At 35.7% G+C, this 27,215-nt stretch overlaps 2 protein-coding genes across 6 annotated transcripts in view; both read left to right on the forward strand.

Annotated features, from left to right (window-relative positions):
* The window catches only part of LOC120171353 (carbonic anhydrase 2-like), a 32,630-nt gene extending 21,929 nt beyond the window's left edge, over positions 1-10,701 (forward strand). The window contains exons 12-14 of the mRNA XM_039179073.1: positions 3,047-3,054; positions 8,493-8,498; positions 10,690-10,701. The gene's annotated coding sequence lies outside the window, so the exon portion shown is untranslated. The remainder of the gene's footprint in view (positions 1-3,046; positions 3,055-8,492; positions 8,499-10,689) is intronic.
* Positions 10,702-17,646: 6,945 nt separating this feature from the next.
* LOC120171398 (RNA-binding protein 25-like) lies at positions 17,647-23,407 on the forward strand. Of its 5 annotated transcripts, none has more exons than XM_039179132.1 (8): positions 18,099-18,239; positions 18,835-18,882; positions 19,383-19,630; positions 19,736-19,879; positions 20,594-20,975; positions 21,156-21,836; positions 21,936-22,525; positions 22,946-23,407. In XM_039179132.1, the coding sequence occupies exons 3-8, from the start codon at positions 19,415-19,417 to the stop codon at positions 23,195-23,197; spliced, it is 2,265 nt and encodes a 754-aa protein (XP_039035063.1). In that variant the 5' UTR covers positions 18,099-18,239; positions 18,835-18,882; positions 19,383-19,414; the 3' UTR covers positions 23,198-23,407. The 5 variants fall into 5 exon arrangements, with proteins under 5 accessions (XP_039035036.1, XP_039035042.1, XP_039035063.1 ...); XM_039179125.1 differs by having other exon boundaries at positions 18,838-18,882; XM_039179105.1 differs by lacking the exon at positions 18,835-18,882 and having other exon boundaries at positions 17,647-18,239.
* Positions 23,408-27,215: the final 3,808 nt, after the last annotated feature.

A 27,215-nucleotide genomic window follows, 5' to 3' on the forward strand; every position in this document is an offset into this window, starting at 1 on the left:
CCACCCGAACCTGAAAAAAAAACGACGGGACAGAGAGACAGAAAAAAAAGAGAAAGACAGAACCGGAAAAAAAAAAACAGAGAAGATACAAACTATTACCAACGATCTCAGCAGCAAAGAACCAGAAAATAAAGAAAAAGGAAGAAGAGACTTACCGAGGAAGCCAAACGTCGGATCTCACCAAAACCTTCGAAAAACCGAAGGTATTCGTTTTAGATTTGCTCCGATTGGGAGCCGTTTAACGGAAAATAACATCGGAACCGTCATTAGGACGGTCCGATCTACGTTTAGATGTAAAAAAAAATTTCCGGCCACCGAAGACGGTGGCCGGTGACGGTGGTAGACGGCGGACTAACGCCGACTGACGGCTGTCGGCCGGCTGGCTTCTCTCTGTTCTAGAGAGAAGCGAGAGAGAAATTTTTTTTCTCTCAAAGAAGAGAGAGAGAGGAGAAGTAAAAATGAAGACTGGCCCTTCGGGCCAGCCGGTTTGGACATTTTATAGTCCTTCCCGAACGACGTCGTTTCGGGAAGGACTATGCGCGTAATTATACAATAGTTAAACCCCATCCGCAGTCCTCATAATTTGTAAACTTTACATTTTAGTCACTAAATCAAATTTATAATAATTTTAATTCAGTCTTCGAATTTCAATTTTATTCATTTTAGTCCTTTATATTAAAATAATATATTTAGGATAAATAACGGATTTAATCCCTTAATTTTAATAAATAATTTTTTAATCCCTAGTTTATATTTTTAATTTATTTTATTATAATATCCGAATTTTAAATAATTTTATTTTAGTCACTAAATTATTAAATAAGAAAATAACATATTTAATCCTTATAATTTTGATTAATTATGAATTAGATTTTTGTTTTACTGTAATTTAGTCAGTTATTTTATATGTTTTCATTTATTTTATTGTTTTTAAATATTTGTTTAGTAGTATTTTTCTTTTATTATATTGATTAATATTTTATATATTCATAAATATATATATAATAAATAGTAATTTTTAAATATTTATTTTTAATATTGAAGAAAAGGACAGTCTTAATACAACTGGATGTCCTATTCTGATATTTTAAAATTAAAAAGTAAACAATATTATTTAAATTAATATTTATCAATATCAAAGAAAAGAGCTGTCTTAAGGCACCTAGAAGTTCTTTTCTGATATTTTTAAATAAATAAATATATTTTATATAGTTTTGAAATAATAAGATTAAAAATTAAATATATTTTTGAATTTTTAAATTTTAATAATAGAGACAATTTATAATTAAAAAGTACCAATTTTGGGCGTTGTAGGGGTGCTAATCCTTCCCTAAAAGTAACCGACCACGAATCCCTTTTTATTAAAAAGAACGAATTTTTGGTTATAAAACGCAGATCAGTTCAATTTTTTATTGATGTTTTCTTAAAACTCTTTAAAGAAAATAATTTTTAGGTATTCGACCTACCTGATCCAAAAGGCCGATGGCGACTCACAAATTATTTTCAAAATTATTTATTCACATCAATTTCCCCGCCAATTAAAAAATTTCGTGCCCGGACGAAAACCGGTTACGACAGCTTGGCGACTCTGCTGGGGACCCGGTCAAACTTTTAAAAATCAATTATGAACTGTCTCTATTAATTAAAAATTAAAAATTCATATATTTAATTTTTAATTTTTTTCTTTTCAAATTTTTTATTTATTATTTTTATAATATTTATATGTTTTATTTTATTTGCAAGTATTTTATTTCAGTATTTATTTTTCTGTCAAAGGTTTGAACATTTCTCCTCACACACAACACTTGCATTGCATAACATAAAACTCTATAATTGAGTTGTCCCTTTTAAGTGGGAGTGAAAGCGACGTCTTCGTGAGAATTTATTCTCCGTGTCAGACCTAGCAAGTAACTTTCGGGGTTCATATGCTCTATGTCTTTGTGAGAATTTATTCTCCGTGTCAGGCATAGAGAAATGTATCCCCTCGAATTGAACTCGATCCATTTTAGTCTGTGATGGACTAGGATTGAGGGTTAGCAACCCAAGGGGGCACTAACAAAGACAATTCGGGTACCTTGATTCTTATATCTGAAACCCTGCATATAAAGAACCTTAGAAACTCTTCCGATCAGAAGTCATGCCGAAATTTTGTCCAAAATAGGTGTACACACACAGGAGAAATGAATTCTGACTTTCTTGTTAATTTATTTATTATTTAAATTACATGTTTATTTAAATTATTTAAATTTAGAAAAGCATGTTTAAATAAAAATTATTTATGTAAATGTTAGATTTCTTTATTATGTAAACTAATTTATTTTCTTTTTGTGTGTTCTTTATTTTTCTGTTTGCATTGCATCATACATGATAAAAGACATTGATCCTTGTGTTAATTGTCTCATTGGAAAGCCTTCATCTATGGATAAAAAGTGTTCAAATCAAGTAATTCTAAACTCAGAAGTAAGACAGTGGGCTGAGGACTTACAAAGACAAGAAGGAGACAGTCTGCAGGATGATTATGTATCTGACTTGGCCAGCTATGCTCCAGTTTCCCTAAAAAGAAATGATACGCAAGATTTGCGAAGCATTTGGGAAAGTTGGGATTCAAACAAAAAATTGCAGTTTTATCAGACGTACGGAGACATCCCATATCTGCTCTATGTAGAAGTTGATGATGAATTACTCAGAGCCCTAATTCAATTCTGGAATCCAGGGTACAATTGCTTCACTCTCAATAAAGAGGATTTGGTCCCTACTATTGAAGAATACACAACTTTGCTACATATAGATGGGGCTTTGGAGAATCGAATCTATTCAAAGTCAATTAAAACTCAACCCTTTCGAGTTAAATTAGCAAAGATTGCCGGGGTACGAGAAGAATGGGTGGCATCCCGTACAAAACAAAAAGGCGAAAGCGAAGGCATTGCTTGGACCAACATTAAAGAACTTATTCAGAGTCATCCAGATATTAAAGTACGGTTCGATTTATTTGCTCTGGGTATGTATGGTATGGTCATCTTCCCAAAAGTATTGGGATATGTTGAAGCTGCAGTGGTAGATTTGTTTGAACAACTGCCAAAAAAGATTAATCCTGCTTCTGCAATCCTAGCAGAGACTTTCAGATCGTTAAATGCTTGTAGAAGGCTAGGAGGTGGACGATTCTCAGGATGTACCCAGTTGTTATATGTTTGGATCCGTAGTCATTTCTGGAAGACAGAAAAGGTTTCATTCCGACGCTTTAATACGGATTACTCACCATTAAAAGAATTTCTAGAGCAGGAATGGTCGAAAGAAATTAAGAAAGATATGTGGATTAATGCCTTTCAAAATCTGCAAAGCAATGACATTGTTTGGCGAGCCCCGTGGCAAATACAAAGGGAATTCTTTTACAGGTGTGGTGATTACAACTGGATAATGCTGCTCGGATTATGGGGATGAATTGGATATACACCACTTCTGGTTATAAGACAGTATGAAGGTCGCCAATTTGTACCTGTCACTGCTGGATTACAGTCATCTGAGTTTGCATACCACAGCAAAAATTATAAAAGAAGTATCATGGAAGCCGTTACAGCTTGGAAAACAACTTTTTGTATCCGAGCTAAAGCAGCAAAAGAAATGCTAACTCCTGATTATGAAGAATGGAGATCTGTCAGAAAAAACGAAAATATTCCTCTACCAGATCAAATTGAGGATATCTCTATGGAAGAGCGCATTAAGGTGGTTCCGTCAGAAATTGAAATTTTGAGAGCTGAGTTTGAAGCAGAAAGAGAAGGCTGGTCGAAAGAATTAGAGCAAATGAGACAAGATAAAGCTATGTTGGGGGTTGATATTGACTTTCATTCATCACAATGTGCAATGTTGAGAAAAGATAAAGAAAAAGGTGAGGATGAGTACAGAGCCTTACAGAAAAATTACCAGGAGTTATATAAATCCCGAAAAGCATCAGGATCAAGCCAAGCAACAATACAGATGAATAAAGAGTTGAACATCGAGAAAAGACGAGTTGAAGATCTGAAAGGAAAGAATAGCCGTCTACTCAAAAGCCTTGAGAAAGGAAAGCAAAAAATGGAAGATTTTGAGGTCGACAGAAGAGAGCGAATTATAAAACACAAGGCTGAGCATCGCGAGATCATGAATGAAATGCAAAGAGAAAGAGATCGAGCCAAAGATTTAGAAGAAATGAAGAATGACATTTTGAATAAATTTGAAGGTGAGAAAAATATCATGTTCAATGGATTTGAATCTGAAATGAACCAGTTGATTGCTGAACTTGAAGTCAGAGGCCAAAAGATGGAAGAATCCAATGTTGAAAAAGAAAAATGGGAGCTGGAAAGAAAAAATTTCAACACCAGACTTGAGGTAGAGCAGGAAGTGGCTAGAAATTGGAAGCGAAGATGCAGAAACAAAGATGTTCAGATCCAGAAGCTTAATCAAAGAACGCAAGAAGCACGAATAAAACTTGAAGAAGATCTGGATCAGTCTAGAAACAAAAATTCAGAGTTTAATGCTTACATTTTGCAACTTGAGGAATCATTGTTTCAAGAAAAGGTTCGTCTAGGACCTAATGACCTCAAAGAAAGTAATGAGGAAAATGCTTCACTGCGAAGACGCATTAGAGATCTTGAAAAAATTCTGCACAATTGTCAAGTCAGGATCACTGAGTTAGAGCAGACTCTTGAAGGAACAAATGAACAATGGCAAAAGTCAACTGAGTTTTATGTTGAAAGAAGTGATGAAAGAAGTAATATGGTGTTCGAGGCCATGGTACAAATGAGCGAAGTTGCCAGATATGTTGGGGAACTAACTGTTGAAGCCAAAATAATTGAGCATCAAGTTGATCCAGTTTCTAAGTGTGGAAAGAAGGTTTCATGGTTAATGAAAGAAATTATAGAGCTTAATAGGAAAGCTATGCCTTATCTGTAGTTATGAGCTATTATAAAGAAACTTTTGTATGCCGATGAAAGTTGTTCTATGACAGTTAACTTTTTGGGATCAATACCTTTTTTGCATACATACATTTTGCATACATTCATCATTCATTTCATAATTTTCTTTATGAATAATGTTATAATTTTTTATTATTAAGATAAGATTCATTAATTAAAATTTGAAAAAAAATAATAAAAGATTTTTCAATCGCAATTATTCTGGCCAAAAGAGAAATACCACATCACTACGGTACTAGACAAGCTACTAAGAGAATTATGGAGGATAAAATACAGCGTATTGAGGAACAGCATCATAAAGAACAAGAGGAAATGAGAATGAAGCTGGAAAAAATAGAAGCTAGTATTGCAAATTCATAAGACAGTATGATGAAGAAAATAGAGGACATGTTTAAAAGGCAGGCTATCATTGGAAAAATGCATGAAAATCCTGTATCTTTAGACCAAGAACCCATATATCCTCTAGGTTTTCCACCAGAACCAATTTATCATTCTGGTACTACACCTATACAAATCAATGCTCGTACATCTGCATTACAAGAAGCCAAACCACATGAAGATCAACAAGTGAATCCTGCATCTTCAAGCAAAAATCCGCTTATATCCGATGTGAAAATAGGGGATCTTAATACTGAGCATTTGATCCCAGATTTGAATGAGATGAATGAGAAACAAAAAGTAAATGAAGAGCTGACCAGACAGATCAAGAGCTTAGAAGAACGAATGAAATCTGTGGAAATAACTGAATCATTCTATGGGTTTGACGCTAGTGAGTTGAGTTTGGTTCCAGACCTAATCCTCCCCATCAAGTTCAAGGCTCCCGAATTTGATAAATATGATGGTACTACATGCCCTTCATCCCATATTACTATGTTTTGTCGAAGAATGGCAGGGTATGTGAAAGACGAGAAATTGTTAATTCACTGCTTCCAGGATAGTTTGACAGGACCGGCTTTAAAATGGTATACTCAATTGACCAAAGCCAACATTAGATCCTGGAAAGATTTGGCTAAAGCATTTTTAGAGCAGTATCGCCATGTAACAGACATGGTCCCTGATAGATGGACTCTCCAAAATTTGGAGAAAAAGAATAACGAAACATTCAGACAGTATGCCCAGAGATGGCGTGACACTGCGGCCCAAGTTCAACCACCTTTGTCAGAAAAAGAGGCCACAGTAATATTTGTTCATACCTTGAAGGCTCCTTATTTAAATCATCTAATGGGGAATGCAACCAGAAATTTTGCAGATTTGGTCATTTCTGGAGAACTCATTGAAAATGTCTTGAAAAGTGGCAAGATTGAATCAAATGATGGGTCTAGTTCCAAAAGACCTACGTACCGGAAAAAGGAGAATGAAGTCAATAATGCAAATTCTTACAGCAAGGATTCATCGAAAAGTGTTACAATAACTCAGCCAAGGGTTAAGAAAGAGGAAACAAACACTAATCGAGCAGATTCCAGAGGATCTCGAAAGGAAAATGAAAGGTTGTCTTTTACACCTTTACCAGTACCATATGCTGAGATCTACGATTCGCTGTTAAAGGCAGATGTCATACGGCCCTATCCTTTGGTTCCCATGCAACCACCATTCCCTCCTTGGTATGATACAAAGGCACACTGTGTTTACCATGAAGGAATCACGGGTCATTCTATTGAAAACTGTTTGGCATTCAAAAGGGTGGTTCAAAATTTGATCAACACTGGGAAGTTGGAATTCAATACACCATCTGCATCAAATCATCCATTGCCAAATCATGGAGATAAAAACGTGAATGCAATTCAGGAAGAGAACAGAAAGAAAGCAAAAACTGACATTTCTGAAATTAAATCTCCGTTTGTTTGGGTGTTCCAACAACTCTCTTTAGCCGGTATAATTCCACAACAATTCAGGCCAAAGCAGAATGAAGGCAAGAATTATTGTGAATATCATCAGGAGAAAGGGCATAAAATTCAACTATGTCCTAAGTTTAGGGATTTGGTGCAGAAATTGATGAACAATAGAGAAATAAAATTCTTTGAAGAAGAACCAGGGAAAAAAGAAGATGATGTTTGCTCATCAGAGGATTCTAAACCAAGTCAAAGAATAAATGATCATGTGATCATTAATGTGAAATCATCTACGATGATTCCTGTACCAATAAAGCCGAAAGTAGTTATCACCACTCCTTTACCATTTCCATACAAAGATACCCGCAGGGTACCTTGGAATTATACTACCAATGTTTCAATGGTAGGAGGACCTGTTTCTTTAGAAAAAACAGAAGAGAAAATACAAAGCCTGAGTACAACATCGACGTCTGAAGCAGTGAGCGAGGTCGGTTTCTTTACAAGAAGTGGGAGATGTTACTCTCCCGAAACATCCAATGCTTCAGAACAAGTGAAAGCAAAAGGAAAAACCATGGCAATACCTCAGAAGGTATTTGAGGATGAATCACTTCCAGCATTTAATGAGCCTGTGACAGAAAAACAAGCCCAAGAATTTTTGAAATTCCTGAAACATAGTGAGTATAGTGTGGTTGAACAACTACACAAACAACAAGCAAGAATTTCTATTCTTGATCTATTGATGAATTCAGAAGCACATAGAAATGTTTTGATGAAAATTCTCAATCAAACATTTATCCCTGAAGATATATCCCTCAATAAACTTGACAGAATTGTGGGACATATAGCCGCTGACAATTATATAACATTCACAGATGATGAAATACCGGAAGGCGGAATGGGGTCAGTAAAAGCTTTGAACATCATGACACACTGTCATGGTCATGTGTTGCCAGGAGTATTGATTGACAATGGATCCGCTCTCAACTTGATGCCTCTAATTACACTTCAAAGAATGCCTCTGGATCAATCACACATGAAGAGTTATCAGAATGTGGTACGAGCATTTGATGGTACTCAAAAAGAAGTGCTTGGGAAAATGGAAATACCGTTGTTAATCGGCCCAGTCGTGTACAATATTGACTTTGTGGTGATGGACATCCACCCCACATATAATTGTCTATTAGGGAGGCCATGGATTCATTCAGCAGGAGCCGTTCCTTCTTCATTACATCAGAAATTGAAATTTGTTGTTGATGGACAACTAATATGCGTCGGTGCTGAAGAAGAAATCATTGCGTCTGTAACAAGCGATGTTCCATATATCGACACCAATGATGATGCTCTTGAATGCTCTTTTCGAGCTCTTGAATTTGTAAATACAACCTTTATTGCAGAAGGAAGCAAAATTCCATATCCCAGATTGTCTGATTGCACCAAGATGACGGTACAACAAACTTTAGGCATCGGAGCTAAAGCTGGGAAAGGTCTAGGAAAGAGTCTTCAAGGGATTCCAGTTCCTATCAGTATAAAGATGAAAAAAGACCGTTTTGGGCTAGGGTTTAAGCCCAATCTTCAGCAAAAGAACAAAGAGATGAAAAGAAGATGTGAAGACAGAAAGGCAAAATTGAAAGGGGGAGAAATCCTTTGGAAATACATGTCTTTCCCACAGTTGAAGACAACATTCAGATCAGGGGGAACAATTAATGTAGAACAGCAGCTTGTTGAAGCCTTTAAAGAAGAGAAGTTGACGAAAGATCAAGACATAGTTGAAGAAGCTATGAATGGATTATTTATCAACATGATCATAAATGACAACAAAATTGGCAAATACTTGGATAGGATTCGACCATGTCTTCCTGGAGAAATACTCACCAATTGGACCACTGAAGATCTTCCTATAGTTTTTAATATTAATGCAGAGTAATATTCAGAACTAATCTTTATGTTTAGTTCAAAAATATGAAAAACTTTTTGTTATATTGTAAAAGAAATTATGTTAAATATAAGAAATTTTCTTTAAAATTTTTAGATGGCAATCATTCTTTACATTTTATTACATTTTTACATTTCATAAATTTACTATATTCTTTCGGAAATATGTCCGACTTAAATTTGCAGGTGTCACCGTGTTAATAGCATGTGTATTCCTAAATTTAATCCAGTGATAAATTTAGAGCAGCCTATATGTCTGGAAGAAATCAATGGTTGTGAGAATGAACTGGAATGTGATATTCCTACTGAACTATTAAGATTGGTAGAAAAAGAAGATAAACAAATTCTACCCCACAAGGAAGAGGTTGAGATTGTGAATTTGGGAACAGATGAAGAAATGAAAGAGGTGAAAATTGGTACTACTCTGACCATCCAGATAAAACAAGAATTGATAAATCTCCTTCAAGAGTTCAAAGATATCTTTGCCTGGTCTTATCAAGATATGCCTGGTTTAAGCACAGATATAGTGATACACAAGCTTCCAATCAATCCAGAATATAAACCGGTCCAACAAAAGCTCAGACGAATGAGGCCAGAAATGTTGTTGCAAATCAAAGAAGAAGTGATGAAACAGATCAATGCAGGTTTCCTACAAGCATCTAAATACCCAGAATGGGTAGCCAACATTGTTCCCGTACCAAAGAAAAATGGGAAAGTTCGAATGTGTGTGGATTACAGAGATCTCAACAAAGCTAGTCCAAAAGATAGTTTTCCATTACCCCACATAGACACATTGGTGGACAATACTGCAGGACATGCATGGTTTTCATTTATGGATGGATTTTCAGGATATAATCAGATAAAAATGAATCCTGAAGACATGGAAAAAACAACATTTATAACCATGTGGGGCACATTCTGTTATAAAGTAATGCCATTTGGATTGAAAAATGCAGGGGCAACATATCAAAGAGCCATGGTAACTTTGTTTCATGACATGATGCACAAAGAGATTGAAGTATATGTAGATGACATGATTGCCAAGTCCAGGACTGAAGAAGAACATATTCAAAATCTGAGAAAGCTTTTCCAGAGATTGAGGAAGTATCAATTAAAGCTCAACCCCGCAAAATGCACTTTTGGGGTAACTTCCGGAAAACTTTTGGGATTTGTAGTCAACAAAAAAGGAATCGAGATTGATCCAGATAAAGTCAAAGCAATTCAAGATCTTCCACCACCCAATACAAAAAAAGAAGTTCGAGGCTTTTTGGGAAGATTAAATTATATATCTCGGTTCATTTCTCAATTAACTGACAAATGTGATCCAGTGTTCAAATTACTTCGAAAGAACAATCCTGAAGTCTGGAATGAAGAATGTCAAGAAACTTTGGATATTATTAAGAAGTATTTATCCAATGCCCCAATTTTAGTATCACCAATGCCTGATAGACCATTAATTCTCTATTTGACGGTCTTCGAAAATTCGATGGGATGTGTACTAGGACAACATGATGAATCTGGAAGAAAAGAAAAAGCTATTTATTATCTGAGCAAGAAATTTACTGATTGTGAAATTCGATATCCACCAATACAAAAATTATGTTGTGCTTTGGTGTGGACTACTCGAAGACTCAGACAATATATGTTATACCATACTACTTGGTTGATATCAAAACTTGATCCTTTGAAATTCTTAATGGAATCACCAGCTTTGACAGGCAGAATGGCTAGATGGCAGATGTTATTATCTGAGTTTGATATTGTATATGTCAACCAAAAAGCGATAAAAGGAAGTGTCATAGCTGATTTTCTGGCCAGTCGTGTATCAAATGATTATCAGCCTTTGAACTTTAATTTTCCCGATGAAGATCTGTTGTGCATATCCATGAATGAAGAAGTCAGAACAAATGATGAATTTGCAACTTGGAAGCTTTATTTTGATGGAGCATCTAATGCTTTGGGACGAGGAATTGGGGCAGTGTTAATTTCTCCAGAAAATATTTATTATCCCTTTACGAGTAGACTGGAGTTCTTTTGCACCAATAACATGGCAGAATATGAAGCTTGTGTCATGGGATTGAAAGCAGCTATAGAAAGAAAAATCAAATTTCTCAAGATATATGGAGATTCATCCTTGGTGGTGTATCAATTGCGAGGAGAATGGGAAACAAAAGACCCCAAATTGTTGGAATACCGAAATTTTACACTCGAATTAGTAAAAGAATTTGAGAGAGTTACCTTCAATTATCTCCCTCGAGAAGAAAATCAAATGGAAGATGCTTTGGCTACATTAGCTGCTATGTTTCAGGCAACTAAGAAAGTTGATATGATGCCAATCAAAATGCAAGTTTATGAAACTCCTGCACATTGTTATAGTGTGGAAGAAGAGGTAGATGGTAAACCATGGTATTATGATATCCTGCAATATATCAAAAATCAAAGTTATCCACCAAATGCATCGGAAATTGATAAAAGAACCTTGAGAAGAATGGCTGCTGGATATTTTCTTGATGGCGAGATTATGTATAGAAGAAGCAATGATCAAATGCTATTGATATGTTTAAATACCAGTGAAGCTCGAAACGTCATTGAAGAAGTACACAGTGGAATATGTGGAACACATGCAAATGGTCTTTCCATGGCCAGAAAAATAATGAGATATGGATATTATTGGGCTACTATGTACACAGATTGCATTGATTATGCAAGGAAATGTCATAAATGCCAGATATATGCAGACAAGATTCATGTACCCCCATCTCCTTTACATGTAATGACAGCACCCTGGCCGTTTTCTATGTGGGGAATAGATGTCATGGGAGCAATCACACCAAAAGCATCGAATGGACATTGTTTCATCCTTGTGGCAATTGATTATTTTACCAAATGGGTTGAAGCTGCTTCATATACCAATATTAAGAGGTCCACAGTCTGCAAATTCATAAAGAAAGAGATAGTTTGCCGGTATGGCCTACCAGAAAGGATCATTACAGATAATGCTCTGAACCTGAACAACAAAATGATGACCGAACTTTGTGCGCAGTTTAAAATCAAACATGCAAACTCAGTGGCGTATCGTCCAAAGATGAATGGGGCGGTTGAAGCAGCAAACAAGAACATCAAGAGAATCATTACAAAGACCACTGAAACTTACAAAGATTGGCACGAGAAGTTACCTTTTGCTTTATATGCATACCGAACTACTGTTCGAACATCTACTGGGGCAACACCATTTTCTCTAGTCTACGGAATGGAAGCAGTCTTACCAATTGAAGTTGAGATTCCATCGCTTCGAATATTGAGAGAAACAAAATTGGATGAATCTGAATGGATCCAAGCTAGAGTTGATCAATTGAACCTTATTGAGGAGAAAAGATTGAAAGCTATTTGCCATGGACAGATGTATCAGAAACGGATGATGAAGTCTCATGACAAAAAAGTACATCCAAGAGAATTCCAAGAGGGTGATCTAGTACTAAAAAAGATTTTGCCTATACATAAAGATTTCCGTGGGAAATGGATGCCTAATTGGGAAGGGCCATACGTTGTGAAAAAGGCCTTTTCCGGAGGAGCGTTGATCTTGGCAAAAATGGATGGAAAAATTCTGAGAAATCCAATAAACTCGGATTCTGTCAAGAAATATTATGCTTGAAGAAAAAGAAAAAAAAAAGGAAAAGGGGGGGTCAAGGTGAAAACCCGCAAAGGGCATCTTGTAACCAAAGGAAGGATTTGAGTTGAGAACCTGAAAAGGCTGCTCAAATGCAGTTTGACATTAGGCATCTGGCAATTGAACTCTCTTAAGATTTTGACAGTTTGGAAGAAACTTCACATCTACAAGCATTTCGACAACGTTTGAGATCTTCCAGACAAAAGCTTACATCATTTCTCTAAATTGTGTCAATGTGATTAATTTAGAAATACTTATGCTAATAATTTGTTGAGACATTTGAATTTTTATTATTCTTATGTTTGCCAGAACTTTGGATACAATTCTATCTATTTCAAGTTCAATTTATTTGAGATTCAATTTATTTTTGGAAATTCAATTTATTCTTCTATGATTTAACATAATTTTGAAATAAATTAAAGATTTCTGAATATCACTTTATGTTAATACTTTTAAATACATGGAATACAAAATAAGCAAATCATCACCATCTTAAAGCCATGAACATCAAGATTGTTACACGGGATGCTACCGGCAACAAGGTCAAATCCGCCAAATCTACTCATCAATTGCTCCAACCGATCACCATTCAGTTCTTGCACCTCTGTTTTCAAAGATATACTAAGACAGTAGAAGGCGATCTTTGCAGCACTGATTCCAGCAAAAAGAAACAAGACATTGATATCACTGGGAAACATGTCTCTAAACAGATCCTTATGTATGGTTTTTAAGGAAACCTAGAAGTATTTCCACCTCATCAGGTTCAAGTGGAGCAACTTTATTCCTTCCAACCCATACTAGATTCCATTTTCAGCACTCATTAAGAACATACTTCTGGATACTCTAAGGTGGCTCATTGTCATAAGCTTCAAGAACCTTACAGATCCTTTCTGTCAATTTGGCACTTCCTGTACAAGTTTATAAACAGTTCAACTTTGTTTTTGGATTCCAAGAAGGCCATCATTTCTTTGTCAATGGAAAAGCATCAGCACATGGAGGAAGCATAATAAGAGAAACTCTGTTCTTAATTGGCAGATTATGAATATAGCCTATTTTCAGTGTGACAGCATGAAAATGCTTCGAATCTACAAATTCTGGCTTTACATCGAATAAGTACTGTGATATCCCAGTCCAAACATTAAATGGAACAAATGAATGTGCTCATAGCATCTTCTGGAAGTGTTCTTTGAGTTATCTGATCTGGTTTGGCAAAACCAATCATTGAATTTAGAAGATGAATTTGTTCATAGCATCTTCTGGAAGTGTTCTTTGAGTTATCTGATCTGGTTGGACAGAACCAATCATTGAATTTGGAAGATGAATTTGCTCATAGTAGAAATAAGGAGACTCAATAGCATCTTCTGGAAGTGTTCTTTGAGTTATCTGATCTGGTTTGGTAGGAACTACAGAACCAATCATTGGAATTAAAAGATGAACTGCATGATCGTCTTCATTAAGAAGCTTCTTTTCAAGCTTCTTTTGCTTATTCCTTTCCCAAAAATCATAGCACAAGTTTCGTCTTTTCTTGTAATTGGGATCAGTACATAATGGCTTCCCATCTTTTACCGGAAGAAGTGCGTCAGCATTTTTAGTCATTTGAACAGCACATATAAAATTTGCCAATACTGCAATTGATGAATTTGGACCACACATCTCTACATGGCTATTGAAGCTTCAGCCTTTGAGAATCCCATTTTTGTCAAGTATAACAGTTCATTCTCCTCATCAGAATCAGAATTCAAGATTTCTCGGTATTAGAAGAACTATCGATATCTGTGAAATCATCTTGAAAGGTCACTTCATAATCAGATGAGTTGTTATCAGAATCAACATGTTGCCTGAATGCAAGTTTTTCAAGAGCCTGTATTATTGAGTTTTATTCTCAAGAAATTTTTGTGACATTATATCTACATTGGTCAAAGATGATAGATTCTTTCATTTGAAGAAGAAAAATCTATTGGGTTTTTACAATTGAAGAAATACTCAATTCACCAATCTGAAATCAAATAAATTAACATTCATGCATCATATTTTAGGTGTTTACAAAAATAGGTGCATTTTCATTCATTTTCATCTATGTTGAATTTTTAACAGGAATTTCAAAAACTTTAGCAAAGATTCAAACCCATCACTTGAGGGATCAGCTTTTCCAGTTCGAGTTCATAATGAGAAGAACTCATCTGAAGAAAGAAGAAGAAGTTCATAATGAGAAGAACTTGTTCAACCTTTTGTTTGAATTCATCATTTGAGGGATCAACATTGCCAGGAAGAGTTCATAATGAGAAGAACTCGTCATCTGAAGAAGGAAGAAGAAGTTCATAATGAGAAGAATTTGTTCAACCTTTTACCTGAATTCATCAATTGATGGATCAGCCTTTCCAGAGAAAGTTCATAATGAGAAGAACTCATCTGAAGAAGGAAGAAGAAGTTCATAATAAGAAGAATTTGTTCAACCTTTTATCTGAATTCATCACTGGATGGATTATTTTTTCCAGAGAAAGTTTATAATGAGAAGAACTCATCTGAAGAAGGAAGAAGAAGTTCATAATGAGAAGAACTTGTTCAAATTTTTGGTTTGAATTCATCATTTGATAGATCAACATTGCCAGAGAGAGTTCATAATGAGAAGAACTCATCTGAAGAAGAAAGAAGAAGTTCATAATAAGAAGAACTTGTTCAACTTTTTGCATAATTCTATCACAGAAGGAGATAGATTAGCATCAGTCTTTCTAGAGAAAGTTCATAATGAGAAGAATTCATCAAGAGCTTATTCAACCTTTTGAATGACTCTATCACAGAAAGGAGGTCATCATCATCCCCAGCAGAAAGTTCATAATAAGAAGAACTCATCTGGAGAGAGAGAAGAATTTATTCAATATATCCATTATGATCAAAGTAAAGCCAAATGGATAAAAAAAAATTATTATCTTTTCATCTTTGCCCTATTCTTGTTAACACAAGAATGAGCAAAGAGGGGCAGCTGAAGATACTAATTTTTTTATCCATATTATTATTATTATTATTATTATTATTATTATTATTATTATTATTATTATTATCATTATTATTATTATTATTATTATTATTATTATTATTATTATTATTATTATCATTATCATTATTATTATTATTAAATACATATTAAATAAATATATAAATAAATAATTACAGACCAATTATAACTGGACCGGCCCAGTTACAAACAAACCAGAACCGGTCCAAATCAAACCAAAAACCCTAAACATTTGGGGTTTCCAGTTAGGGTTTCCTAACCCTAATCTAGCCGGCCGCCTCATCACAACCGTTGGATCTGGCACGATCCAACGGTCCAGATTGCCCCAGATGGAAACCCTAGGGTCTGATACCCTAGGGACACGCGGCCGCCGCTGCTATCTCGCCGCCTCCGCCGCTGCCACGTCCCAACCGAACGCTCCAGAAGCTCCAACGCCAGACGTCCACGCCACGGCTACGGGGTGAGTCACCACTGGTAGTCCGGTGACTCACCGAGACCCCCTCTTCAGACCGGTCCGACGGCTACAACGGTGGTGGCTATAAAAGCCACCACCCGAACCTGAAAAAAAAAACGACGGGACAGAGAGACAGAAAAAAAAGAGAAAGACAGAACCGGAAAAAAAAAACAGAGAAGATACAAACTATTACCAACGATCTCAGCAGCAAAGAACCAGAAAATAAAGAAAAAGGAAGAAGAGACTTACCGAGGAAGCCAAACGCCGGATCTCACCAAAACCTTCGAAAAACCGAAGGTATTCGTTTTAGATTTGCTCCAATTGGGAGCCGTTTAACGGAAAAGAACATCGGAACCGTCATTAGGACGGTCCGATCTACGTTTAGATGTAAAAAAAAAATTTCCGGCCACCGAAGACGGTGGCCGGCGACGGTGGTAGACGGCGGACTAACGCCGACTGACGGCTGTCGGCCGGCTGGCTTCTCTCTGTTCTAGAGAGAAGCGAGAGAGAAAATTTTTTTTCTCTCAAAGAAGAGAGAGAGAGGAGAAGTAAAAATGAAGACTGGCCCTTCGGGCCAGCCGGTTTGGACCTTTTATAGTCCTTCCCGAACGACGTCGTTTCGGGAAGGACTATGCGCGTAATTATACAATAGTTAAACCCCATCCGCAGTCCTCATAATTTGTAAACTTTACATTTTAGTCACTAAATCAAATTTATAATAATTTTAATTCAGTCTTCGAATTTCAATTTTATTCATTTTAGTCCTTTATATTAAAATAATATATTTAGGATAAATAACGGATTTAATCCCTTAATTTTAATAAATAATTTTTTAATCCCTAGTTTATATTTTTAATTTATTTTATTATAATATCCGAATTTTAAATAATTTTATTTTAGTCACTAAATTATTAAATAAGAAAATAACATATTTAATCCTTATAATTTTGATTAATTATGAATTAGATTTTTGTTTTACTGTAATTTAGTCAGTTATTTTATATGTTTTCATTTATTTTATTGTTTTTAAATATTTGTTTTAGTAGTATTTTTCTTTTATTATATTGATTAATATTTTTATATATTCATAAATATATATATAATAAATAGTAATTTTTAAATATTTATTTTTAATATTGAAGAAAAGGACAGTCTTAATACAACTGGATGTCCTATTCTGATATTTTAAAATTAAAAAGTAAACAATATTATTTAAATTAATATTTATCAATATCAAAGAAAAGAGCTGTCTTAAGGCACCTAGAAGTTCTTTTCTGATATTTTTAAATAAATAAATATATTTTATATAGTTTTGAAATAATAAGATTAAAAATTAAATATATTTTTGAATTTTTAAATTTTAATAATAGAGACAATTTATAATTAAAAAGTACCAATTTTGGGCGTTGTAGGGGTGCTAATCCTTCCCTAAACGTAACCGACCACAAATCCCTTTTTATTAAAAAGAACGAATTTTTGGTTATAAAACGCAGATCAGTTCAATTTTTTTATTGATGTTTTCTTAAAACTCTTTAAAGAAAATAATTTTTAGGTATTCGACCTACCTGATCCAAAAGGCCGATGGCGACTCACAAATTATTTTCAAAATTATTTATTCACATCAATTTCCCCGCCAATTAAAAAGCGCCACGTTAAGGAAACTGAAACCAATAATCGTACACCGGCAAGCAGGGAGTCGTTCCCCCAATTAACTTATTCACGCGCTTCTTCCTTCCCTTCCACTTATGTTATATATAAAGGTTTTAGGGCAACTTAGATCACAACATTAACTGAAGATTGGATTTTGATTTGAAGTTTTATCATAAAACAGAAAGTTTAAGAACTTTTATTTGAAATTAATAAAATTCTTCGAAAAACTTTACTGAAGTAATCGATCGATCTCTTTCTCCTTCAATGGCTGATTCTTCCTCCTCTTCCGCAGCCATAGATAATACTACCAATTCCCAATCTAAATCCGATTCCGATAACCCGAATCCGCTACCCGCCCAACCCGATCCCGCTCCTTCCTTGACCACAGCACAGCTCCCACAAAACCCTAACCCTAGCGTGTCCTTGGTGTCTCCTCAGCCTCCTCCCGCTATTCCTTCCTACTCGACTCCTCCACAACCGATCTCCGGAGCTGCCACCGCCCTCCCTCCGGCGCCTCCCTCCTTCCGTCCGGTTCCACAGTTCTCGCCGTTACCGAATTTTCCAGCTCCTGGCTTGCAGCCGCCCGGCGTGAGTTCGGCCCCTGGTTCTGTTCCGCCGCCGTTGATGCAATATCAGGTGCCTCCGGGTCAGGTTCCGAATCCTGCTCTTAGACCGTTTGCTTCGATTCCAAATGGATATGCAGCCGTACCGGGAGTTGTTCCTCCGGGCACCATGCGTCCTCCGGGTGGGTTACTCCTTCCATTTAAAGTGGGTGCATAATTGTGAATTTAATTCAAACATTGATTTTTAATCTGAATATGTGTATTTTTTTTATATGTATGTTCTTGTGCTTATTCCTTTTCTGTGATATTTTTCTGGTGCAAATGTTATGATTGTGCTGGTAATATCCTTAGTTAATGTAAGCGAAGGGATTGAATGGTAAGGAATTTTTTGAAAGGTATGGAAAGAAGGGGCGCGGATGGGATGTTTTCTCCTAAAGTGTCTTGATTGAATACGGTTGAAAGACATGTTGAAGGGGCTTCAATTCAAATTTGCTTATTGAACCCCACTTCTATTTGGCATGCCTTAATTGGGTTTTCCTTAACTGCATTTTGAGTTCAAAGGAAATATAGATTTTAAATATCATATTCAAGTTAAAGCCACCTAGAGTTTTAATGGACATATGTAAAAAAAGCGTGCTGAAGAGTTCTGGTAACTTCATAACTATGCCATTTTCTTCTAAATCATTGCACACTCTGTCATGTTCATTTTTTAGTAGGATGTATACTTTTTGGTAGTTTTAAGGATAATTTCCCATTCATGGGTTTATGAATTGCCAGCAGCAGACCATGTTAACAACTGAGTGCTCCTTGGCTTTGTATTCTAAGGTATCACAATCCTCCCAATTACATTTTTCTTTCTTGTTCTCTCCACTTTGTGTTTTTTCCTGTGGCACTTGGGCTCTAACAGTTGAGATACATTTAAATGGTGAAATATGAAAATTGAATTTTGTTAAATAATTCATTTGCAAGCATGAGATGCTGGAAGTCTCATGTTATCCAATCTTCAAAATTGTGCAATTGGTGCATGTGATAAGGCTATTAACAAGTGGATGTCCAAGGTAAGTGCACTCTACATAGCCATGATTATGAATCGATGCTATTCTCTTGATGTTTCCTTCAGGTTTGCTATTCAGCTGGTGATAGTTTCCATGCGTGTGGTGCCATCTCTTTATAGTTTTAATGTGTGGTAAAATCATTTAATTATTCTTTTAGAAAATTCTTTTCCTGTAAGAGTGCTTAGTTACACTGCAAACATTTTTCAATGTGTTTATTTTGCCAACTTGCTCTGATATGGTTGCATAGATATTTGTTTTCCATTTATGCAGGACTTCTCCGCTATCCTTCTCCTTACCCAGCAATGATTCGGCCTGCATTCCCACCACGTCCACCTGGAGCTATTGGTGTGGTTCCAACAGTTCCACGGCCTCCTGTTCCTGGCATTCGCCCAATTATTGCTCCTGTCATTAGACCGTCTATTCCCAATGTTACTCCTAAAGAGAAACCACAAACTACAGTTTATATTGGCAAGATATCACCATCTGTGGACAATGATTTCATGCTCTCTCTTCTTCATGTGAGATATTATTATTGATGTACTTTTTCATATTTGAAATAGCTTCGGTGATGTTTATTTTTTAGCTTTGGATTTATATCATGTTTTTGTGTCAACTATTTGAAGCTTTGTGGACCTGTCAAGAGTTGGAAACGTCCCTCTAATGGAGCTCCAAAAAGTTTTGGGTTTTGTGAATTTGAGTCCGCTGAAGGAGTTCTTCGTGCTTTACGACTACTTAGCAAACTTAATATTGAAGGACAAGAATTAATGGTGAGTTCTTTTTATTATTTTTTTCAATCCCCCATGATTGTCTTAAGTTTTTTTATTTTATTTTGTTTTGTGTGTGCGTGTGATAGGGTTGCTTCTAAATTTACTATGATTGAAAATCATGAAGGTTAAATTATTATTGCATTTCATTCACATGACAAGCTGTTCAGTTTATTTAGAAACTGAATCTGATTAAACTACTATCTTTTACTTGAATTTAAAATGATTGTATCTTATAAACTGAATTATGTATGGAATATAAAATTGAATGGTATGATGAATTATGTATAACATGGTAAAAAAATATGAATAACATTAAGGTGTAATATAGATTTAATCTTTTCTGGTTAATTGCAGTTGTTTCATTATGACCTATTTTCAACCAGTATATTGCCTCATCTCTTTTCTGAATCCTCCTAGATATTTATTCACCTTAAAATTGTTTCAACGGCCACTTTACTGGAACTTCAATGCCTTTTTTATTCCCAAATAGCTTATTTTAGTGTTGGTTAAATGTTCCATAGAGTAAGTGGGAGTCCTTAAGTAATATTCCTTAAGCAGTAAATGGTTCTGGTCTATGTTATCCTAGAATGACTGGTAAATCGATATATTATTCAGTGCCTGTGAGCGGATGCTTCTATTTGAACAATTTATTTCTGCCTTTGGTCACTTGTTGTCCTTCTTATCTTGTTTCATTGATTTGATATATACCAACAGGTAAACGTTAATCAAGCAACAAAGGATTATCTGGAGAAGTATGTCGAAAAGAAAACTGAAAATGCAAAGAAACCAAATGAAGCTCCAGCTGCAGGGTCTGATAAAGAAGGTGAAAATACAGTGTCTAATGAAAAGACTGAATCCTCAACAGAAGTTGTTGAGGATTCCAAGAGCAGTGACAACAAAGAAAAAAATATTGTTGACATTGCCAACTCTGGCATCGTCACTAATGAAGACCGTGAGGCTGATCGAGATGCTTCAGAGAAGCTTGTTGGCATGATTGAGGAGAGGTTAAAAACCAATCCTCTCCCTCCACCTCCTCCACTAACTGCTCCTGATGCCTCTGGAAAATCAAATTCAGATGTTGATTTAATGAGAAATGGTGAGCTTTTGCCACTCTATCTTTGTGGTTTTGTTGATCTCTCTATTGTCTTTATCATGCCTTATCATCAAAATCTATACGGAAGTCCTCAAATTTTAATGAGAATCACACTGGAGGAATTAATGATACTTATTATTTTTCAAATATAGGATATTCTGATATTGAGTGCATATTTTGCAGATGGAGCTGAAGCTAAAAATGATGATGAGACTACCAGTGAGAGTAAAGTGACAAATGAAAATGATCGACTTGAGACAAACTCACCTGATCGTAGGCATGATAGGAGTAGAGACAGAGAGCAAGATCTTAAGAGGGGAAAGGAGCGTGAAATTGAGAGACTAGAAAGAGAAACAGAGCGGGAAAGGATGAGAAAAGAGAGGGAGCAGAGAAGGAAGATTGAGGAGACAGAGCGCGAGTATGAAAAATTTCTTAGAGATTGGGAGCAAAGAGAAAAGGAGAAGGAGAAGCAGAGGCAGTATGAGAAGGAGAGGGAGAAAGAGAGGGAGCGCAAACGAAAGAAGGAGATTCGCTATGATGAAGAGGAAGATGATGATGATGATTCGAGAAAAAGGTTGCGCAGGAGTATTTTGGAGGAAAAGAGGAGGAAGAGGTTTCGGGAAAAGGAGGATGACTTGGCTGATAGACTCAAAGAAGAGAAAGAAATTGCTGAGGCCAAGAAAAGGGCAGAGGAACAGCAGCTGCAACTGCAGCAGCAAAGAGATGCACTAAAGCTTTTCTCTGGTCGCTTTGCAAATGGAGCTGAAAAGACTGTGTTGGCTGAAGAAGCTAGCACCAAAAGAAAAGATAAGTCAGTTGAACAGCATTATGAGCATGAATCAAGTCATGAAAACCAGATAACTGGTATTTTTTGTCTTCTCCGCTTTGTTGTAATTTAATTGGTGTGTTCATCTTGTTTTATATATTTATTTTTCTGAAATGATCTCTGTTTGTGTGTGATAGGTGATGAGAATATGCAAAATGGTTCTGTTGATGAATCAAACGAGGCCTTTGTTTCTGCGTCAGATACACGGCAGAGTGGGAATGTTCCAGCAAGAAAGTTGGGTTTTGGTCTTGTTGGATCTGGAAAGCGGACTACTGTACCATCTGTTTTCCATGAGGAGGAAGATGATGATGCACAGAAGGAGAAGAAAATGAGGCCCCTGGTTCCCATTGATTACTCTACTGAGGAACTGCAGGCTGTCCAACCTGGTGCACCTCCACCCAATTTGGTTGCTGCTGCTGAATTTGCAAAGCGAATATCAAATGTTAATACTAAAGAGGAAAAGCCTGATGCAGGAAGAGAGCGAAGCAGACGTTCATATGATAAATCTAGTAGGGATAAAGATCGTAATGATGAGGATAATACTCGCAGCAGAGATGAGACCAAAGAGAAGATCCCTGATCGGGATAGAGACAGGGAGCATGGACATGATAAGGTGAAAACAACAGATAGTCAGAAGCTTTTGGACGCAAAACAATTGATTGATATGATTCCAAAAACCAAGGAGGAACTATTTTCATATGAGATAAACTGGAATGTATATGACCAGGTAATCATCTTTTAACATCTTATTCAAACTGTTAATTTCGAGAAACATCTGTCCTCTGGTCTTGGTTAACTGGTTAAAATTGTGCACAATGTTAAGTTCAATTGCATTAGGCTTATTATTTGTCCTGGGCATATATGGCACTAACATGAATATTGCACTATACGGTTTTTGGAATTCTATGATGCAGATTTTTTTTTATTTTTCATTGTAGAGATTCTCCAAAAGGCTAACAGTAATTAGGGGAAAAACAGAAGATCTTAAGATAGTTGGGTAGGGCTTATGCTGTGTCTGTTAGAAATATTTAGAATTTACAATTGCATAGTCGATTGATTGTGTAATCCCTCTGCTGGTGGTGAAACCCAATTCACTCCTGATCGTAATTCTAATATGGTACTCTCTTGTTTTGTTGCACTTGTACAGCATGCATTGCATGAGAGAATGAGACCCTGGATTTCAAAGAAAATTACAGAGTTCTTGGGAGAAGAAGAGAAAACACTGGTTGATTACATCGTATCGAGTACTCAGGAACATGTCAAGGCTTCACAAATGCTGGAGCTGCTGCAGTCTATATTAGATGAAGAGGCAGAGATGTTTGTACTTAAGATGTGGAGGATGCTGATATTCGAAATTAAAAAAGTTGAGACTGGTCTGGCTTTGCGGTTGAGATCGTGATCTAACATTGTTGTCGTGCTGTGGGTTCCTGTGTTGCTACAGGACTGAGATTTTGATCACCGTCGGGGTGAGTAATGGATATCTTTTCTTTTTCGGCCTCTGTTATTTTAAAGACTAAATGTAGACTAAATTAGGGAGCAGGCTTGTTGAGTTTGTAATACTTCTAGGCGCGATATCGGTTAATATCAACCCTTTTCATTTTTGTTCAGCATTTCTACTTTTTTTGGCCTCTCTCAATGAAGAGAGCATTATTGATGGTATCCTCCATATTGTCTTTACCATATGGAATGAACTAACTGGTTATTCATCTCACTACATGAGGTAGCTTTATCCTTTTCATTTCTATTCTATCAAGAATCAAATTGGTTCGAAATTGTGTATGACAAGTATTATTACAGGCAGAAACAGTTGGACGAACAATTTTATTAGATAAAAAGACTAGGGCTGTAAATGAGACGAGACAGATCGCGAGTTACTCGAGATCGACTCGATCTTGGCTCGATAAATATTCGGATCGAATGGACTCGACTCTAGCTCGAACTCGACTCGAGTTCTTAACGAGCCGAAACGAGCTACTCGATATTCGACTCGAAAAGCTCGTGAGCAGCTCGAAAAAATATTATATTATAATTTTATATTTTTTAAAATTACATTATTAAAAATATATTAAAAATACATTATTGATGAATAAATATTCTTGAATTGAAAATGGTTAAAAATTATTTTTGAATAAATATTCTTATATTTATTTTAAATTGATAAAAAAATTATTTCTCTAATGACAAATATTTTATATATTTCTAATGATAATATTTGTAATAACTAATTTTTTAAATTGTTGTTATATTTTGAGGTTTTGGGTTCAAATATCATAAATATCAATGGTTTGAGTATTTAATATCAAGATACTATATTGTACTTACCTCATAACTAATTATGTGATAAGGTTTAGGGTTTAGGATTTAGAGTTTATGATAGGATTTAAGGTTTAAAGTTTAGAGTTTAGGGTTTATGTGTTAGGGTTTAAGTTATGCCATGAAGGTAACATACAAATTATACAAAATGATGTTATGTGGCTCATAAATAAATTATTCACATACTTATACATAAACATATCAACATGCAAAATAAATATACACAACTAATTAAAGAAAACAATCCTAAACAGAGACTAAATTAAGAAAAATCTAAATGTGAGGACTAATTTAAGCTAAAATTTAAATAATTGAGGGACTATTTTGTACAAAACGCATAAATCTAGAGAGCCTAAAGCTAATTTACCCCTAAGGTTATTGTGGCTAAACGATAATTAACCCCAAAATTAATTAGGGTTTAGAACCTAAATTAAAACAAACATAAACTAAATATTCATTTCAGTCGCTCAAGCCTCACGCCCTAACCTTCTCCAACTCTCCCCCTCTCATTCTCATGCAAACCAGAAAACAGTGTCACAGGCCCGCAGCTGCCGCTCCTCTCGCCTTTCTTCAACGGAGTTCTACACTTCAACTTCTATCATTTTTCCTCGCTCAACCCTAACAGAGACCCACAGCCTCTGTGGCTTCAGTCGCCTAGTGCTCCGATGTGGAGCTTAAACTTCTCCTAAACATATTTCGGTGACAACCTTCATAAAAAACATCCCCAAAACCTTAAACTTAAACCCATAATACCCTCGTAAATACCCAGCTTCACCACTCCGTAACCATGCCAGACCACGACCACCGCGGCCTTCGCCGTCCCCACGAGCTCCGATGAAGAGTCCTAACGCCTGGACCACTCTTTCCTCGCTGGCCTAGGCAAGAAACCCAAACTTTACTACACATTAATGTATGCTCTAGATATGATATGTTCTCCTCAGTACACGATCTATGCCCTTCGAAAATCTTGGTGAACTTTTTTTTCATTCTTGCGTATCTTTTACCTGTATATCTGAAAACTTAAAAGAGAAAATCTTTCGCATGTGACAACATTTAGGTTTTTCACAGTGGAGATCTCGCTGCTGCTGAAGTTGTGTTGTCGAACATGGCTGTTGCACTTGATCGTGTGCTTTTGGATATAGAGGTAATTGTTCTAAAATGCTCTTTCAAGATGAATCTACAGTTTGTAACTTTTATGAACTTCCTTTTCAGATACTGCATTTCGATTATAAGTTGTTATGAACTTCTACATGAAATATGACGGTAGCTTTTCAAGATCCTTTTGTATTTCAACCCTACCACAAAGCTTTGCGGGAGCCATTTGACTACTACAAGTTTGGTCAAAATTATATTCGACCTTTGATTGATTTCAGGTGAGTGGACAAATACCACACTATCTTATTATAGTGGTTTCTTTATTTATGTTGATTTAGGTTGCAGAAAACTCCGCTGATAATTGAATATGGTTTTGTCAAGAAATATATGGTTGTTCAATTTCATAACTCTATTTAGGTGAACCAATACATTAGATTTTCACGTTAGTGATTAGGACATATGTGAATGTCACAAGTAAGGTTATATAAATTTTTGATTAATTATATCTTTGAATACAATCTAAGGTTGAAATTGTTTTATATTTTGTATTCTATCTGGTGGTTCATTCGTTGTATATTTCAAAATTTTCACTCCCCTTATTCTTCCCAGAAACATATTATTTTACATGTCCCATAGATACAATTTAATTCTTATCAACTGCTGCATAAGTTGTTAATTATCATTCCTAGTATTGGTTTTGGTGTTTGGTTCTCTATCCCTTGTTTTTGCTTGGTGCTTTGTCCCTTGTTTTGTGCTTGGTGCTCTGTCCCTTGTTTTGTGTGTCTGCAGGGCATGGATTCGAGCATGGCCAGCATGGGCGACGACATCATTGGTTTCGGTGGATGGCAGACCAGCATGGGTCTTCCTCGGTGGGTTCACGTGGGTGGTGCACTATCTCGGGCTTCCTCGTCGATTTGCACCACATGTTAATATAATAAACATGAGTAATAATAATACTAATAATTATTATAAAAAACTTCAAAACTTATATTAATTATCCTAAATTTCTTGTAATTGTATTTTTTATTTTTTAGATTTTTTATAGTTCATACATTCATATTATAATGTATTGGTAATAGTTGATTAAAGGGAAAATTATTTATATATTTTAAATGTAATATAAGATTTTTGTAGGATCAAATTCGAGTTTGAGTTCGAGCTTTAATCGAGTTCGAGCTTGAATCGAGCTCAAAATCGAGCTTCAATCGAGCTTGAGTCTCGAGCTTCAATCGAGCTCTTGAATTTTTTTTGAGTTCGAGCCTTTTCGAGTTCGAGTCGAGTTTTAATATTATCTTTCGAGTTCGAGTCGAGCTTGAAAATTTTAGGCTTGCGAGTTTTCGAGTCGAGTCGAGCCTACATTTAAAGTTTTCGAGTTCGAGTCGAGCTCGGCAATACTCGAGCTCGACTCAGCTCGTTTACACCCCTAAAAAAGACTGCAATTAGTTTTACGTTAGAATGGTGAATTTTTAAAACTTTAGGGGTGCAAATAAATTATTAATAAAAAATATACAAAAAATATTCAAAATATATGATAATTTAAAATTTTTAATACCTTGGTTCATTCCTATGTCAGTACGTGGCGGTTAAGCACGTTATCAATGATGGACATATTGAAAACTTTATCCGGGAAGTCGGAAGCACATTCAACACCAAAGGAATCAACAATTACCTTTCGTCTTTCAATTGTTAGTCTTCTCTGATTTAGGTATATGATGGTGTTTTCTGTTTTGTCAAGGCAATGGATATCCTAATCGATGATAAATTTCAAACATAGCTAGCAGATTCCGGGTTGTCTAAAGTTATGAATATAGGTCAAACCCATATGCGCTCAGAAGTGAGAGGAACATTCGGTTCTGTTGACACTGAGAAACCGTCGTGTTATCGCCTCTGGTGATGTTTACAGTTTCTGCATAGTACTCAGGGCAAAGGGTGCTTAATATGAATCTTCATACAACATTGCCTCCAAGTAAAAACGGTAACAAAAATCTGCATTAAGTTTATAATTGATG

This window comes from Hibiscus syriacus, unplaced genomic scaffold (genome assembly GCF_006381635.1).
Source record: "Hibiscus syriacus cultivar Baekdansim isolate YM2019G1 unplaced genomic scaffold, ASM638163v2 tig00003041_pilon, whole genome shotgun sequence".
In the NCBI taxonomy this organism is placed as follows: Eukaryota; Viridiplantae; Streptophyta; class Magnoliopsida; order Malvales; family Malvaceae; genus Hibiscus; species Hibiscus syriacus.

What these genes read in the sequence shown, in the direction of transcription:
- LOC120171398 (XM_039179105.1), top strand. Translation starts at nt 17,759, where the DNA reads ATGGCTGATTCTTCCTCCTCTTCCGCAGCCATAGATAATACTACCAAT. An exon ending in TTGAAGGACAAGAATTAATG is followed by an intron (nt 19,880 to 20,593) that starts GTGAGTTCTTTT and finishes ATATACCAACAG; the next exon opens with GTAAACGTTAATCAAGCAAC. An exon ending in ACTGGAATGTATATGACCAG is followed by an intron (nt 22,526 to 22,945) that starts GTAATCATCTTT and finishes GCACTTGTACAG; the next exon opens with CATGCATTGCATGAGAGAAT.